General features: G+C 55.3%; 3 protein-coding genes across 3 annotated transcripts; 1 reads left to right on the top strand and 2 right to left on the bottom strand.

Annotated features, from left to right (window-relative positions):
* Positions 1-4,081: 4,081 nt before the first annotated feature.
* ACU9 (Malate synthase, glyoxysomal) lies at positions 4,082-5,774 on the bottom strand (the record flags this gene model as incomplete). The annotated part of the gene is made up of 2 exons (XM_028636860.1): positions 4,082-4,139; positions 4,204-5,774. The coding sequence occupies 2 exons, from the start codon at positions 5,772-5,774 to the stop codon at positions 4,082-4,084; spliced, it is 1,629 nt and encodes a 542-aa protein (XP_028491059.1).
* Positions 5,775-7,869: 2,095 nt separating this feature from the next.
* Positions 7,870-11,844, bottom strand: D7B24_002658 (uncharacterized protein; the record flags this gene model as incomplete). The annotated part of the gene is made up of 6 exons (XM_028636859.1): positions 7,870-8,090; positions 8,150-8,458; positions 8,524-9,097; positions 9,626-10,316; positions 10,390-11,112; positions 11,171-11,844. 6 exons carry the CDS (start codon positions 11,842-11,844, stop codon positions 7,870-7,872), a joined length of 3,192 nt encoding a protein of 1,063 aa, XP_028491058.1.
* Positions 11,845-13,677: 1,833 nt separating this feature from the next.
* On the top strand, positions 13,678-17,263 carry SMC5 (Structural maintenance of chromosomes protein 5; the record flags this gene model as incomplete). Its single annotated transcript, XM_028636858.1, has 5 exons — positions 13,678-14,964; positions 15,018-15,896; positions 15,949-16,021; positions 16,071-16,812; positions 16,891-17,263. 5 exons carry the CDS (start codon positions 13,678-13,680, stop codon positions 17,261-17,263), a joined length of 3,354 nt encoding a protein of 1,117 aa, XP_028491057.1.
* Between the last annotated feature and the right edge of the window lie 599 nt (positions 17,264-17,862).

The following is a 17,862-nucleotide window of genomic DNA, read 5'->3' as shown; positions in this document are numbered from 1 at the left end:
TTCTCGCGCGCCTTTCAGACCAGCTACGTTTTCGAGGCTTGGAATACAGACTTGACGATCTATATGATGTCAAGGGTTGCGAAAAGGCCTCGCCCCATGGGTCGAAACACTCTCTCACCGGCACCGCTTAATGACCGACTTGGTGATTGAATTGGACAGTGTTGCGAAGATCGGGGTGGGCTCAGTGGCAAGAAGAACTACTGACGCGCCCCTCGATTGTGATGAGAACCCCTGTGCCGATCTCCCAGCCATCCGCGTGCGTGGCGTCTCACTGCCGCTGACTGGCTGCTATCTCCGCCATGTTGCGTCCACCCAGATTCACACCCCAGCCCGACGCAAAAGGATATCCACTTTCGAGCCATAACCCTAGTTATACAATGCGGATGGTAAGGTAGGTCTTGGATCCCCCCCTTATCGATGACCATTCCAATCATTGTAGCAGTATCTCGCTTTGCTGCTCCGGCCGCAGTCATGTCTCAGCGGGAGCCGCATCGTTCCGATCGTAACGTATATGGATGGTGTGGTTCAGCGCCGCTACTAGACGGGAGAGACTTCGTGGGTGTACCCGCGCTTCCCACACGAACCTGCGTCATGGATTTGGCGGACGCCGCTCATACAGCCGCCTGCATTCACATCTCACACCTGATAAAGACACCACTCTTCAATGTCAGTGATGAAGGATCTCTTCAAACTGATTAAGTCTCAGGGGCCACTGAACCACCTGTTTTCGTTTCCAAATTCCCATGGTAGGATATAGGCGGCCCCCTCCCAGGCACCGTAATGTAGTGCGACTCTTTCTCGTGAGACTATGATCTCAGAACAAGAGAGCGATCCGTGGATACACATGCCTAGCTGACCAATGGAGCCTTCATGATTTTGGCTACATTGTCCATTCCTGTCTATTTCCCCATTCTCGAGGGCAGAAAAACCCCCATCGCTGGACACCATCTGCGTCACTTGAAAAGGCCAGCGGCCTGGTCTGTGTCTGGCTGACACTGGCTGGATCTATATTGGTCGTTGCTAAACCATCGGCTCCCCCGAGCCGTCGACCTTGCCAGAAGCGCCAGAAGCAACGTGATGTCTCGGACAGCCTGACGCCCGACATTCAGCACATGCGTGCACAGCAAAGCTGAAGCGGCGCAACAGTCAAGAGACACCGCTGATACGGGAGGGGTTGCGATCAGAGTCGATGTGGTGTCTCGCGGTACATCGGTCGGGAGATCCCTTGAATGTCTAGAAAATACTCTTTGTCTCGGTGACCGATGGAAAAGCGCGCGCGCCAGTCGGGTTACAAGCCTGTTGTGGATTTTGGGACGAGGAATTTGTTCATCGGGGAGCCGCGAGCTTATGAGTGGAGGTCTGGATGGCCTTGTCGAGACACATGGGAGCATTTGCCTTGGCTGGACACCCCCATGGACGACAAAGTCCGCCCAAGCAGTGCGACAGGGAGCGGTCTCTCGAGGCCATCGATATACCTACCCTTGGACAACTGATTTCCCAGGAGCCATCCATACTATACGCCCGCCCACCCTCCCTGCCTTTTCGTCGAAAAGCAAGCAGGTGGAATAGGCTAGAAGAGCAAGCTTTGACCGGCTGGCACTTGTCTTGAGCTGATAGTCTCAGCTTGTCAGCTAAGCCTCCGTGCGCCCACCTCGTGCGCAAATGGACAAAGAAAGCATAGTTGTCTGTCAGCGCGAATGGGGTTGCGAGCAAGGCCAGACTGATCCCGACAGCTGGCTATACCGTTCTGGGCACAGCCTACATGTGAGTCTTTTTGACGTATGTATGTACTATTCGATGGACCTATGGCGAATGAGAGAGGGTTGCATACCTTTTGTTGGATCGCGTTTTCGAGACGCCTGGTGTACAAAAAACGAAGGTGGTGTGTGCTCTGTTGCTCATGCCGCGAACAGCTTCACCGACGTTTCCCATAGAGATGAATCGCAATACGACTGATCATCCAGAATTTTCTCCATGAGGTACAGATTGGATAAGCAGAAGCAGGCAGGGATATGGTGTGTCTAGTGCAGGACTGCAGGTATGTGAGCAAGCAATAAAAAAAAATACGTGATGTGCTCGGATGTCGGTGAGCGAACCCTCCCGAGCGATTTCCCTCTCGGTCAGCGAAGCTCAAGTGATAAGTGACAAGGAGGGAGGCCGGGAGTACATGGAGGTAACGTCCCATTGGGCGAGGTATCGTCTGGCCCGACCAAGGGATGGAAGGAGATGCATATACTCCGTCTCCCACGGCGACCGGCTGGGACGATGCCTTCGAGATCAGTGTCACTTAAACGGTCGAGACCAGCGACTTGCGTAGGCGGAACGCTGAGATCCGCCTGTGAAATGGGGGCGGAGCATGCGCGTCCACGTCAAGTGGCTTGAGAGGAGGAATGGCGAGGGGGCCTGAACATGGAGCTTCCTCGTTGTCCCTGGTCTCAATGGCATCGTGTAGTCTCGGGATGCAAGACACATTCAGACCAGGCATTGGCTTACGAAGTACCGTGGAATCAGACGAGAGAGATGGCAGCGTTAAGGGGATTTGGTGCTGTCACTGGCGGAACACTATTTCCAATGCTCGTGGCCTTATCCGTGGACAATGGGCGCGTCTGATGTTTGATGATGTACGGCGCTGGATGCTCCATCAATGACATTCCCTCTCCGATCATCCGAGTAGCCTCCGCAGTATAGCAAGCTCATGCTATTGAACATGGTATCGGCCCAATGTCAGTGGTTTTGCAGTGGGAGAGACTACGCTCACCGGTACCAGGTCTGACGCGAGGGCTGGCGTTCATGACTTTCCAGTTCAAAGACCGTCTTCTCAGTCAGTGCTGGGAGAGATGCTGCAGAGAAGACAGCAGCCTTGCCAGGAGACGGCCTCTTCCGTCATGTCTCGTCTCCTACTTGTTCGGGGCTGCTTTTGTGACCACGGAGTCGTAGCGGCATTGAGGCCAGTTCCGTCCGCCACGTCTTCACCTACAGACCCAGGCAGTCCCTGGGTCTCTTTCTGGATCCCTCAGTGTTGGACCCTCTGTAGTAGGTAACATATTACCACCTATGGCGGAAGAGCAGCGCTTATGTTTGGAGCGCTTCTTCTTCCGTCGTCAAGGACTTTGATCCCCCATGTAGTGCTGAGGATAGACCGCGTCACGAGAGCCGTGGCAGCGCGCGAGATAGCCCAAATGAGCACAGAAAGGGGGCTGCTTTGGTGAGAATCTCAGGCACTTGACGCCTATTCCTGCATCAGACATGGTAGGCGCCGTACACGTATGTACAGCTCTATAATCTGTGACCAACCGCCACACCCTTTGTTGTTAATATTTCCTCCCGCCGCCGGATCATGGTGCCCCTCGTTCCTTGACGAAACACCATATTCAACATATTATTCTTGATGACGAGCTCACAAGATGCGAACATGTGGGACAGGGCCGATCATGCCGTCTCGCAGGCTACCCTGGCCGCATGGCAAAATCAATACGTGGCTGCCCGAGCAAGTCTTGCTGTCCTCCCGATATCCTCACCGACTTAAGTGTTCTGACGCCATGCCGTCGTAGTCACTTCAACAATCGTATCTCACGAGCACATCGCGAAACAACATCTGCCGGCGTTCAAGAACGTGCTTTCCCAAAGTCCGAGGTCCACTGAACCTGGATCTACAGGCCTCTTATCTCTCATGTGGTTTTGCCCCGAACGGTGAATTTCATACAAGTCATATGCATCTCCCTAGACGGTTATACTCTCAACGATAAACGAACGTTGTGAATCATTTGAACTACACTGACGACTTTAGAGGTTACTGACGAGGATTGTCGGACGCAGTGGCAGCATAATTCACATGGTAGACGAGTGGAGGCGCAGATCAACTCACTGCTGTCACCAGCACCGTCGACGCAGCGACAACTGTGGAGCTCAGCGGCGTTATCACGATAAGAGCAGTCTGCTGCAGAGAGGCAAGTAACAAGAAAAGGCTAAATGGCATTCTGATCCATATATGTAAACAAAACCAAAAGGCACATCGTGAAACATTAATTGGCACCGGGTGAACACGTCGACACTATTTTCCGCTCATGAAACAACCGTCAATCTACAACTTGGACGCGGGACTCGCGCTGCCAACAGCTGTGATTTCATCGTACAAAAGCCTACAGGCAGTGTTAGCATGAAAGTTCCGGAATATCAGTATCAGACAGAGAACACAATACTTACGTCGTCAAAAAGTCGGCATAGTCTTCGCCCGTCACTTGACCTGCAAAGTATTGCGCAGCAAGCTGGTACTTGTGACCCTTGGGCGCCTTGCCAGCCAGTTCCGTGGTGCACTCACGCAGGACCTTCAGCGCGTAACCCTTGTCGACAGTGGTGCCATCATCCGTCTTGACGCCATGGCGCACCCACTGCCAGAGCTGGCTGCGGGACACCTCGGCGGTGGCGGCGTCCTCCATAAGGAAGTTGATGGGCACGCAGCCGACACCACGGAGCCACGCCTCCATGTAACCAAGACCAATCAGCAGGTTCTTGCGGATACCGTCGGCGGTGATGCGACCTGGGACATTCATGTTGAGGAGGTCCTGGGCACCCACGCGGACGTCCTCGCGGCGAACAAAGAGCTGGTTGGGAGTGGGCATGTGCTTGTTGAAGACATCGACGGCGATGGAAGCCAGGGCAGGGTGAGCAACCCATGTGCCATCGTGGCCAGCACGAACCTCACGGAGCTTGTCGGCGCGGACACCGTCCATGGCGCGGTCGTTAGCAGCCTTGTCATCCTTGATAGGGATCTGGGCAGCCATGCCGCCCATGGCGTGGACGCCACGGCGGTGGCAGGTCTGGATGAGGAGCTTGACATAAGCATCCATGAAGGGACTGGTCATGGTGACGGCACTGCGATCGGGCAGGACAAAGTTGGGGTTGGAGCGGAACTTCTTGATGACGCTGAAGATATAGTCCCAACGACCGCAGTTGAGGCCGGCAGAGTGATCGCGCAGCTCATAGATGATCTCGTCCATCTCAAACGCGGCGAGGATGGTCTCGATGAGGACGGTGGCCCGGACGGTGCCGCGGGGGATGTGGAGGTAGTCCTGGGCAAGGTTGAAGGCATCGTTCCAGAGGCGAGCCTCGAGGTGGGACTCCATCTTGGGGAGGTAGAAGTAGGGGCCAATGCCAATGTCGAGAGTCTGACGGGCATTGTGGAAGAAGTAGAGACCAAAGTCAAAGAGAGAGGCGGACATGGGCTCGCCGTCCACGGAGACGTGCTTCTCCTCGAGATGCCAGCCACGAGGGCGAACGATGAGGGTAGGCAGGGTGCGGTCGGTGCGGAGCTTGTACTCCTTGGGTCCTTGCTTGAAGTCGACCTGGCGGCGGTTGGCGTCGTAGAGGTTGACCTGGCCGTTGACCATGGCGTCCCAGGTGGGGGCGGAGGAGTCCTCAAAGTCGGCCATGTAGGTGAAGACGTCGGCATTGAGAGCGTTGACGACCATCTTGCGGTCGGTGGGGCCCGTGATCTCAACGCGACGGTCGACGAGGCCGGGAGCCGGGGGCGCACCCTTCCATGTCGGGTTCTCGCGGATGTGCTTGGTCTCGGGAAGGAAGTCCGGCAGACTACCTCGGTCGATCTCGGCCTGACGAATCTTACGGCGCTCGAGCAGGGCCTTGCGAGTAGGGTTGAAGGAGCGGTGCAGCAACGCGAGGAAGGTCAGCGCCTCAGGAGTGAGAATCTTGCGCTGGGCGTCTTGGATGGTGCCAGAGACGTTGACGCCCTGGAGGATGGCCTCGGAAGTAGCCATGGTGGTTGGACTGGCGGGGTTGTGTCTTTGGATAGCGAGCAGAGTGTCCACCTAGAAGTTCCCGTGTAAGCTTTTCACATGCCACCAGACGAACAGCGACCGAAGCCAGGAAGAGCTTACTGATGACCACGAGGGGAGATGAGAATTTGTATCAACCAGGCAACGGCAAACGTTCAACTGTTCAAGGAGGGTAGGAACAGAACCAGACTGGCATGGATGGGTAGGAGGTTGGAATCAAGAAATAATAAGGCGAGAAGAGGGGAGGAGGGGAAGGAAGAAGACGGGATTGACTCTTTGAGCTTCGGCAGAGGGCACGCAGAGGGCAGGGACGACCGACCGATGACGGAAGGGTCCACGGCGATAAGGCGGCAGCAGCGACGATGCGCCTGCCTCTGCCCCAGGAAGGCACTGATCTGAGAGGTGAAGGCAAGAAGGGTAGGCGATTGAGGAGGGGCCACAGCGCGCGCGCGCTCGGTCGGTGGGTACAAAGCGCGCCGCCGGGCGTCCCATACGATTCTTCGGTACCTCGATCCCACCTCGGGATCTCTTCCGAAGCAGCTCTCGCCCCATGGCCCCAGCTGCCTTGCCTGGGCTCAGCTCTACCCTTCCTCGCCCTCACACAAGGACGAGATGGGCACCCTCTCCCCGGCTCGGCACTCGTCGGGCTGGTTCGGGTGTATGGATGTGCAACCTCTGCCGGCAACACTGACGTTTACGGCCTACCCTGTGACGTTAGCTGCCTGAGCCGGGCCTGGGGAACTATGTCAATCAGCCCGTGACAATTGGGCCAGCCCGCCCGAGTGCTCGTGAAAGTGTGGGGTAGCAACAGAGTAGCCGACCGATGCCATGTTGACCCGTGGACCGTGTCGAACAGCATGTGTCATTGTCGTCAATGTGGTCATGGCTGCTCACATCACATCACCTACCTCCCTCGCCTGGCATGTCAGTCAATGCGCTTCTCTCGCCACTTGTCACTGTCGGGCCCAGCCAGCTCCCTTGCGAGCGCAACCTCACGAACGAACCTGTCTCCACATACCGCCGCCGGCCTTCCCCGCGGCCGGTTTGGCGGGCCCTCCCCGTGGGCATCATGGGAAACACGATCCAGAGAGGGAAGAGGAAAAAATATCAATCCTCCCCTACCACCAGGAATTCACTTCTGAACGCCGACGTCGGATCTGCAGACCGAAACCACTGCCGACACCATCAATTGAAATGAATTTTGGCACACCACACCATGATAAGATGAAACATCGCGAACCTTGAAATCTGAGCTGCGACTCCCGCAAGCTATCTCCCCCCCCTCCATTCTTAGGCATACTCATCCCCCCGGCCGAGCAACCGAGGCCCCCCACATCATTGCCCCCCCCCCCGAAACCTCACCTCAAGTAACCGGTTCTATCCGTCAACAGCACATTGTCCAACCCCCCTCCCCCTCCGGTTGTCAACTCAATTTCGAGACGGCCATCGGCGCTACGATCGCCTTCTCCTCGGCCTGCTAACTTGATTTTCACTCGTCGATTGCTCTTCTGTCATTCATGGCTCGTCGGCAAGCCGAGGTACCGGTACTTCACATCATCCACCCTCCTGAGGGACCAAGGTCTCGGGCTCGGCTGAGGTAACAGGCTTGTGTGTTTCTGCTAACAACTCTGTACACAATGTGATAGTCCGGACAGTGAAGACAAGAGTGAGGGGAAAGTCAAAAGAGAATGCAATAATAGAGGTCGTACGGTACTTTGAACATCCAACTCCCACGCATTATCTATCCATGCCGCTTCATCAAGCTAACGTGGGGCATCTTCCTCCTGGCTGTCGGACAAGCGGCACTCCTTCTGCTTGCCCGCCTCTCGCTCCCTCCACCCTCTCAAAGAGTATCAAGACAGAAAATTCAGTGAAGCAGAACAAAGGAGAGAATGATAAAAAGGATGGTTGTCCATCCTGACCAGCATGAAACAGCAAATAATACCCATGGTCAGCCAGATCCCTCTGGCCGAGTTGTTCTTCCAGGACGCCTCCGCAGTAATGAATGCCAACGCCAATCGCCTGTCGCCAATGCAACATGTGCTGAGCCTCTTTCGCGCAATCCTGCCCATCATTCTCATGAGTTCAGCGTCTTAATCATCATCTTCGACTTGCGCTTGTCCGTCACCAGCAGGTGACGCGATCCAAATACCGACTTGATCGTGTCCACGACCTTCTGAAAGCTGCTGGCGGCCCCTCGTTCCTGTGTGAAACGCACAATGCTCAAGGACCCTCGCTTGCCGTGCTCGATGACTGTCATGATCTCCATGGCAAAAGAAACTTCCTTGATGTTCAGGTCTGGAGTGTCTAGTCAGCACCGAGTTACGGGCAATGGCAGCGAGTCTATTCTGACTTACAGTTCTTCGACCCAATGCGGGCGAACACGACGTTTCTCTCCTTATCCACCTGGATGTCGCGGATTCCATATCGCCGCCAGTCCTTCAGCAGGATGGCGAGCTCTTGGCGTGCACGCTTGCGAGACACGACAAGGCACATGTGGCTTGTCGCCGGCTTCACACCAAAAAGGCGTGCGAGCCATGTCTGATGCACTTCAATTTTTCTAACCCCAGACTCTGACTCCGCAATGCTTTGGTCCCCATGGTGGCTGGCTTTGCTTCGTCCCGTCTTGCGAGATTCGGGTGATGGCGAGTCCTCGTAATCGGGCCCTGGACACATAGTCAGACTACAAAAGGCCGAGAGAGACAGAAGAAGATCAACCGAAAAAACTTACCAGCGATGCTCATGCGGTTCTCTGCCTTGTTACTCTTCCAGAACAATAGTCCAAACGACTTCTTCTTCTGAGGCGGCGAGAGTTGTCCAGAATGGTGGCGAGACGGCGACGTCGCTTCAGTGCTATAGTCGATGGTCGACTGAGTAGCCGTAGTACATGGCCTTGTGTCGGTCGTTTCACGGGAGCTACAAGTCTGTTTGGTGCGGATGCTCGCCTCGCGCTGATCATCCTCCTTGGCAGATCGCTTGAACCAGGACTTTTTCTTCCGTACAGAATCCGTACCCTGCGAACTGATGCGAGACTCAGACAGCCCCGCGGGAGGCCTATTATCGTGAATCGCACCGTGCATGTACACTTGACGCAGGCCGGCGCCTTCGACCGCACTAGCTAGCTGATGGGAATGCTTCTTTCGTACATTGAGTGGTGCTGGCACGGGGCTTGTTGCTGTGGGAGAGTTGACGACTCGAATCGTTTCGCCTACGCGAGACAGGTAATCCAGTCCGTCAGCATCTGCCCGACTTCGAGGCGTTCTAGGAGGTGCAGAAACGATGCGCGATCTCTCGATGTCCACGTGCTGGCTTTGTGGAGGGATTTCACGCCCATTCTCGTTGATAGAAGCAAGCTTTTCATGACCTTTGTCGTATGCTGGGGCCGAAACAACCCTACGATCGTGTTTGGGCAGCAGTACTGGTAAAGCAAGGCGATTGACTTGATCAATAATCCGGCTGAGGCCTGCTTGGTCCTCTCGTCCTTGCTGGAAGGACTCTACCTGTGGAGTGGGAGAGCCCGGAGTCTGAGGCGGCAGTGCCGGCAATGGCCGCGAATCCCAAGGATGGTTTGTGATGGTTGGTGCGGTGGGCGTGAAGACTGAAGGTGCTCCAGTGGTCGTGAAAGACAAAGGCGTCGAGTCCCGTCGTCCATTAGAGCCCACATCAAGCGGCAGCTCGCTGATATCAGATCCAATGGCTGAACTGTTGAACGCATCATCGCAATCCTTTGCGATACTGTTTGAGAAATTTCGGACTTCTTCATTGACCATGGCATGTGGGTCATGCGGCCTGACTATCTTCAGTCTTGGTTTTGGCCGTGGCCGGTCCATCACCTTGCGGAGCTTCGGGGGACTGAGGACGTTTTCAGAAGCCTTTTCTGACTGACGCGGTGCTAGAGGGTTACTTGCGTTGCTCATTGCTCCCCGTCGAATGCTCTGCTTCCCGCGGCGATGATCGACTGATGGGTTCCTGGCCTGGGAAAAGTCGACTCTGCGTTTGCGGCGCGAAGCTGGGCGACTATAAGATCCTCCCTGCCGACTGCTCGCCACTGAACCCATGGAGCCTCGTGATGACGGGAAGCGACCGCTAACAGCAGTTCGCTGCGAGTCGACTCGTGTGTGGCGACCAGTCGACCGTGTGCCCGTCCTGGTGATCTGGGAGGTATACGTGTCTTCTCGGGCATAGCTCTTGCTGGGTTGATTTCTCCGGTGCACGACAATTCTGGCATGGCTTACTTGCGAATTCGCACGCATGGGACGACTAGAGTTGTACGGATCATAGCTCTTGACCGTACCGACGTCGGTGTCAGGAACATTAGAGATGACAGTAAACTTGGAAATGCTTCTGCCGTGGCCGTGAGCTCGCGGCTGAGTGAACTCGCAGGTTGACACACGCTTCTTCCAGGCTGGCTGGTGAAGGTGATGATAGTCGCTCGGTGATTGAGAGACTTCCGGAAGAAAATTTTCCAGTTGTTTCTGTCGATACTGCTGGAGCAGCCAGTAAAAGAGTTTTTGATCATTTTTACTGGACATGACTTGTCAGTACCGATCAACACTGCGTATTCCAGACTGATATTATACAGAAGAAAGTGACCTACGATGAATCGAGAAGCATGAGCTTGATCTGATGTTCAGAGAACATGTGCCACAGCGAGCGTAATTGTCTCACTAGATGGTCGTCGACCTCCTGAGGCTTCAGAGGGGTGTAGTCGAAACCTTCACGGATGTTTCGTGGCTGCCCAGCTTTGGTGCCAAAACTGTCGAGGTAATCGTACTTCCGAATCAAGGGGTGGCGCCACATGTCTTTGAGACTGATTCGAATGTCTGGATTGACTTGGAGCATGCGACATATGAGGTCCTTTGCTTCGGGACTGAGAAACTCGGGCATCTCGTATATCCCTTTTTTGGTCCTTGCAAGGAGGACGCGAATGTCGGGGTCGTCGAAAGGCAGTCGAGCAGCCAGGATGGCGTAAAGAATAACACCCATTGACCATACATCAGCCCTGTCTCCGCGGTAGTGCTTGTTCTTCAGCAGCTCAGGCGCAGCATAGTGTGGACTGCCACACGCAGTTTCAAGACGATGGCCTTCAGACTGATGCAAGGCAGCCATGCCAAAGTCTGCAATCTTGATCTGGTTTTCGGCGTTCAGCAGGATGTTCTCAGGCTTCAAGTCGCGATGACAGATGTTGAAGGCGTGGCAATGTTGCATGGCGCTCATGATCTGTCGAAAAAAGTACATGGCCGCCTCCTCGTTGAGACGCCCATTGGTATTGATGTAGTCGAAGAGGTCACCCTTGTCGACGTATTCGAGCACCAGATAGCTATGCACGGGTGAGCCACGCTTGTCACATCTTGATCGACTCACACCATTCGACTTACATTTCTGAGCGATTCTCCCAAATATCGTACACCTTCATGACGTTGGGGTGGTCAACAAGCTTGAGAATGGCGACTTCACGCTCGATGGACATTGGCACACGCATTTCGCCGTCGATCCGGTCTGGGAGACTATCATCGTACTGGTGGAGAGCGGCGAGGCTGCCGTGTTGAATCAGATATGCCGTCTTCTTCGGAATGATCTTGACGGCAGCGAGTTCTCCGGAGAGGCGGTGTCGGCACAGTCGAACGCGTGCTGATGACCCCTTCCCTAACGTCTTGCCCAGCTGCCAAGGCCCAACCTGGGTCTTGTAGCTGCAATTGCTGCTTCTATTACTCGAAGGGGCAGTAGATGCTTGCGAGACTCGCTTAGAGGGGTCGGTTTCTTGGACGGCCCTCGTTCGCGGATGTCGCGGTTGCGGTCCCGAAGGCGGCGCAGCACAGTTGTGGCCTCCGTCGTGAGCATGCGGCTCGGACACAGTAGGTTCATCCGACATCTCAATATCAGGATTGACGAGTGAAACGACAGGGTCAATTCGAGCACCGTTGGCTTCGGGGCCATGAGACTTGGGCGACTTGGCTGATGCGTTGGGCAGGTTGTTGTTGATCCGATAAGTAGCGTCGCCCAGAGGAGGCCGAACCGCCGCGGACGACTTGGGACGCCCGCCTTCCGACATGATGCTGCGAGCCAGTAGAGGCGATTATAGCATGTCGGTGGGAGTACCTGTGAAACTGTGTTGGAAGGCACCTCAAAAGGTTATGCAGTGGAAAGCAGATAAAAGTCAACGAAGGAGTGCGACCGCGAACCCAGCGAGTGACGGACAGAACCGACCATACGATGCAGTTCAGTTGGGGCGAAGATGATGAAGGCTTTTTTTTTGGTGATGCAGTTGGAAGGTGGTCCCGGATAGCCAGAGGTGCTGGAGAGAGAAGACCGTCGGGAGTGGCGAGGAACTGGACCAAGCGAGTGTAGGTCAACCGGAGCAGGAGGTGCGAAGAGAGCTGAAGAAGAGAGGACAGACAGGCTGACGCGACTGTTTTGGCGGCCGTTGGGAGGAATGCAGCAGAGCGGGGTGGCGATGCTTCCATGTCATGTCAGGAGGACCGAAGGGAGGAGGTGCCTTCCATGGTGAATTTCTTGTCATGAGCGTGCTTGCTTCGAGACCCCTGCCTCCTCCATCGTTTTCTGGCCATTCCTTCCGTCCTTCTTCTCATGCGCGGCATTGCTGCCAACCTCCAATATTTTCTGGCTCGACCCTGTCACCACTTTCACGCATGTGGTTCTTTAGTGATGTGAACGAAGCAACGTGACCTGGGTAGCCACACCACGAAGACGCGATACTTCGGACGCGACAGACGCGTTGTGCTCAAATCACTACGTAGCCGATTCTAGCCACACAGGCTGCTCGGTGATCTTTTCACGACTATCCTGGTGGCTAAAATGGGACATAATGAGCACTCTAGATGTGGTATGAACTGTTGCCTCGCAATCGGAAATCGCTGTCTACGACCATTGGCAGCCGCCTGAGGGAGCCAGGAACCGGGCACCCGCGCTGTATATCTTGCGCTGATATCTTGTCAAAGCATCCACAGCTGGTAGACTGGTTAGTCAACGTGGCATTAATTGTTCGGCAGATACTAGACTGAAGGCTGAGATGTGCGTGTACGCGGGTTCTCACGGGAGGCAGGCCAAGGTTTGATATCCATGTAGAATTCAGAAATGGGGGGTTTGTTCCGGAATGTTGGGTTTCTTAATTAAGAAGTACTAGTAGCTGAGCTCATACCATCCGCAGACTATCAGAAGGACTTTTCATCGTCTGATGGTGGGCGCAATAACGAGGTCATCGCTAACACTCGACCCCCCATGTCGGATACAGCGATGCATGGGATAAAGTTCTTCTCGTATTGAGCTGCAAGTAGGCGACGAAAAGGTCTGAAAACCCATGATTGCAGAAGTGATCGGAGTTTGGAGGCCTGGAGAAGGCCCGAAGAAACGACAGACAACGTGTCAACGTCAGGCTGGAGCCGAGCAATGGAAGGGATGAAGTTGGACTCACTTCTGCGCCTGCTGAGCATTGCAGACTGACCAGCGCACTGACGTTCACTGAAGATCGGCCGAGCTCCACCTGCCCGTTCTGGTCAGACAGACACCCACCCACCCAGGGCTGCCAGGCCAATCGCCCAGGTACTTTGCCTGCACTCCAAGAACTTAGGTAAGCAGGAAGCTGTACAGGTACCTCGATGACAACTATCGCGAGCCCCACCACGTGCCACAGCCGACGCGAACTGACAAAGAGGTAACGCGTCCAATCGCGTCGCACCTGACTTTAGGCACGGACAGCCTCTTTACAGCCCGCCCATGCCGAACACCGTCCCTCAGACCCAGAATATCCGACCTCTCCTCGCAAGATCGTGACATTCCACGGTTTGCTGACTGAGCCCCTCGTCCGTTGCTGCCAACACAAACTCTCCCCGAAGACTACCTTGGGGGATCGAGAACCACTATCGCCATGGCGTCCGACGCCGCTTCACGGCGACGGAGCCGGCGCGAACGCGAAGACAGCGATGAGGAAGAACACGAAGCCCCTCGGCGTCAGAGGCGCAGAGTCACCGAACAGGAATCCGAAGACAGCGACGGGGACGACACAAGCGAACAACAAGAGACCGAGCGATCATCCAGAACAAATGGTGCCGCCAAGCCCGATTTCGATGAGGACGGTTTCCAGCCTGGCGCTATTCGGCGTGTCAAGGTGGAAAACTTTGTGACCTACGAGAGGGCCGAGTTTTTTCCCGGTCCCAACCTCAACATGGTCATCGGTCCCAACGGCACCGGCAAGAGCTCGTTGGTCTGCGCCATCTGCCTCGGCCTAGGTTACAGCCCCAAGCATCTGGGCCGCGCAGGTAGCATTAAAGAGTTCGTCAAGCATGGAAAGGCCACGGCCACCATCGAGATCGAGCTTCAGAGGCGCCGGCAGGATCGGAGGAACCACGTCGTCCAAGTCCAGATCGACCGTGAGCGCAACAGTTCCCGATTTCGACTCAACGGCAAGGAGGCGACGCACAAGGCCATCCAGGGCCTCATGAGGGACCTCAGTATCCAAGTAGACAACCTCTGCCAGTTCCTGCCCCAGGATCGGGTCGTCGAGTTCGCCGGTTGCACGCCGGTCGATTTGCTACACGAAACCCTGAGGGCTGCAGCAGACCCTCAAATGCTGAGATGGCAGACGGAGCTACAGGAACTTCACAAGGACCACAAGGAACTTCAACAGCGATCAGGTTCCCACGCCGAGACACTAGCCAATCTCGAAAACCGGCAGCAGGCCATGCAAGCGGACGTTGACCGATTCCGAGAAAGAGAGGAAGCGCTGGTACGCATCGATGATTTGGGGGATGCCCGAAAAATCGCCCACTACCTCTTCCTGCGTACCAAGTACCGAGAGACGGAGCGTGCCTACAAAGACGCCAGGCAACTCCTGCAGCAGTTGGAGAGCGAATCAGCCCCGGCCCTGGAAGCGGTGAACAGCAAACAGCGCTATCACGCTGCTGTCGCTGCTGCCGTCCAAGCCCGACACGCTGCGGTCAGGGCGGTGGATGGGGCCGCAGATCGAGCACTGAATGCGTGCGAGAACTCACAGGAAGAGATGGCCCAGTGTCAGGCTAAGATAGACGCCGAAAAGAAAGTCTTCGATGTGAAAAAGAGGGAGCTGGGCCTGGTCAAGACTAGGATCGGTCAGCTGGAACGGCGACTGAAGAACAAACCATCTGATTTTGACCCCAAAGAATGGAATCAGAAAATTGTGAGTGTGTCGTCTCACTTGCTTGCCGAACAAAATTAACTCCCTCCCTTCAGCGTGCCCAAGAACACTCGATCCGGGAGCTCGAGGCCGAGGATCGTCAGATACAGACGCGAATACGCGACGTCCAGGAGCGAGGCCGACGGGTCAGGGATGAGCAGAACACGCTGGCGCGGGATCTTTCTGATCTGGATACCCAAGAGGGACAACAACTCAAGGTCCTCGAGAAGCATTTTCCCGACGTTGCGGCAGCCTGGAAGTGGCTACGAGAGAACGGCGAAGAATTCCAGCAGGAAGTCTATGGGCCACCCATGCTTTGCTGCAATGTCAAGGACAAACGGTATTCTGACCACATTCAAGCCATGTTGCAGCTTGACGATTTCATGTGCTTCACCGCTCAGACGGTGGATGATCACAAGAAGTTGAGCGCTCAACTGTACGGTAAGCTCGGGCTGTCAGTCAGCATCCGGACCTGCCGCAGCTCCTTCTCGTCGTTCAACAAGCTTCCCGTAGAGGAAGCCCAGCGCATGGGCTTTGACTGCTGGGCAATCGACCAGTTGAGCGGTCCGGAGCCTGTCCTCGCAATGCTTTGCAACGAAAAGAAGCTTCATCTAGCAGGTATCGGACTCAAGGATGTCAACGAGACCCAATACGAAGTCCTTATGCAAGAGGACAAGGTGCAAAACTGGGCGACCGGTAATCAATTGTATGCTGTAAAACGCCGAAGAGATCTGAAGGCTGTTTCCAACACGACCCGCGAAATACAGCCAGGCCGTTGGTGGAAAGACGAAGTGGATTTGGCCGAGAAGCAGGAGCTACAACGGCGCCTCGACGAGGTCAAGCAGAACATGGCAGTTCTTCGAGAGGAGAATACGAGCACCAAGAAGGAAGCTGAGGAGAACCACGCACAGCGAGAGTCCATCCTGGCAGTGACGGTCAGAGAACGAGCTTCAGTCTCTTGGGGTACCAATGCTAATTATGGTGTAGGAGGACCTGAAAGAACAGAAAAAGGTACTGCAGAAGGAGTTCAGCGAGTACCAAGCTATTCCAGCGAAGCTCGGTGAGTGACTTAGATTCGTGACATGGCAAGCGGAGCTAATGTCGAACAGAGCATGAAAAGAAGTTGGGCGTCAAGAAGCAAGAGGAGTTGGAGTCGTGCCGCGCAGTCATCATTGATCTTGAAGTGCAATGCGATAAAGCCGTACTGGAGACTGCTCGTGCAGGCTTGAAGTATCAGCAGAATATCGCAGACATGCACGACGCCCAGCAAGCACTCATCGAGGGCCAGATCCGTGAGATCGAGGCACGGTCTGACTTTGAAGGGCTTAAGGATAAGAACACAACACTCGTGAGAAGGTTGGACCATGAGAAGATGAAGATTGTTGAGGTCGAGAGGGAGAAACAGACTTCGAAAGCTGAGGCCAAAGAAGCTCACGAAAAGGTTAAGGAGATGTGCATCCAAGCGGCGGATCCGACTGAACGACAGGTTTACCTCACCGAGATGGCTGCCGGCAAGACGCTCGAGGATATCGACAACGAGATCAAGGCCGAGAGCGCCAAGCTCGAGCTGCTCCATGCCAACCCCAACGCCATGCGTGACTACGACAAGCGAGCCAAAGACATTGAAAAGATCCGTCGCGAGATGGAAGAAGCACAGAGCAAGAGCGACCAGCAAATGCGACAGATCACAAGGCTCCGCGAGAAATGGGAGCCAAAGCTTGAGGAGCTTGTGAGGCAGATCAACGACGCGTTCGCGTACAACTTTGAGCAGATCAACTGCGGTGGCGAGGTGCGCATTCACAAAGACGAAGACTTTGACCAGTGGGCACTAGACATCATGGTCAAGTTCAGGTACGCCTCTTTCACCCTTGCAAATGTCTTATCACGCAACCACTGTTGTATACGCGGGATTCTAATAATTTATGACAGGCAAAGCGAAACTCTGCAAAAGCTCGACCAGCACCGACAATCCGGCGGCGAGCGCGCCGTGTCAACCATTTTCTTCCTTATGGCTCTTCAGTCCATGGCGCGCTCGCCGTTCCGCGTCGTCGACGAGATCAACCAGGGCATGGACCCGCGCAACGAGCGCATGGTGCACGAGCGCATGGTCGAGATTGCGTGCCGCGAGCACACGAGCCAGTACTTCCTCATCACGCCGAAGCTGCTCACAGGCTTGAGGTACGACGAGCGCATGCGTGTGCTGTGTATCGCCAGCGGCGAGCACATGCCCACCGAGGGCAAGAAGCTTGACTTTGGAAGGTGTCTGCAGATCCACAAGCGCAGCATCGGCGCCGCCGCGTGATTTTTTTCCCCTTCTGTTCCTCTCAACGTCTGAAGAAAACATCGTTTGTGACCCGGATGGAGGCTAGGGGTGGACTAGTTTGGTGGAATAGTGCCTCATGGTCTTTTGTGAGGCGTTCTTGCGACATCCGGAAGCGGTAACCGCCGCGGCGCGCGGGGGCTGTCAACGGTCAGCTATCATGGCTAGTGTATTTGGTGAGGTTAGCAAGGCGTTCGGGGTGCGGGTGGACGGACTGGAAGGAGCCACACAGCCGTCAGTATCATCGAAGGGCTATTTCATAGGAGTCGCAAATCTACCGTCGACCATGGTTCGCTGTTCCCTCCTTACAAGAGATGTAGACGTTGCCGCGTGACCTCCAACTTCCTAGCATGCTATCGTGATTGGGCCACGGCGTAGCAGAAGAGGTGAGTGTCTTGCCCGGCAATAATCCTCCCGGGCTGGGAGTGCATATTGTGCCTGGCCGCGGCCACTCTCGTCAGGCGAATGAAACCTGCGAAGAGCACTCTCCCATTGATGATCAAGACCCGGCGGTTGTATATGGCTAGACAACGCCCGAACGCAAGCTTTCGCGTCACCAAGCAGGAAATCGTCGCCCCGGA

The sequence above is a fragment of the Verticillium nonalfalfae genome (genome assembly GCF_003724135.2).
Source record: "Verticillium nonalfalfae strain VnAa140/NRRL 66861 chromosome Unknown scaffold_168, whole genome shotgun sequence".
Classification (NCBI taxonomy): Eukaryota; Fungi; Ascomycota; class Sordariomycetes; order Glomerellales; family Plectosphaerellaceae; genus Verticillium; species Verticillium nonalfalfae.
Note: the sequence above shows the minus strand (reverse complement) of the source record. Positions and strands in the feature narration are given on the sequence as shown.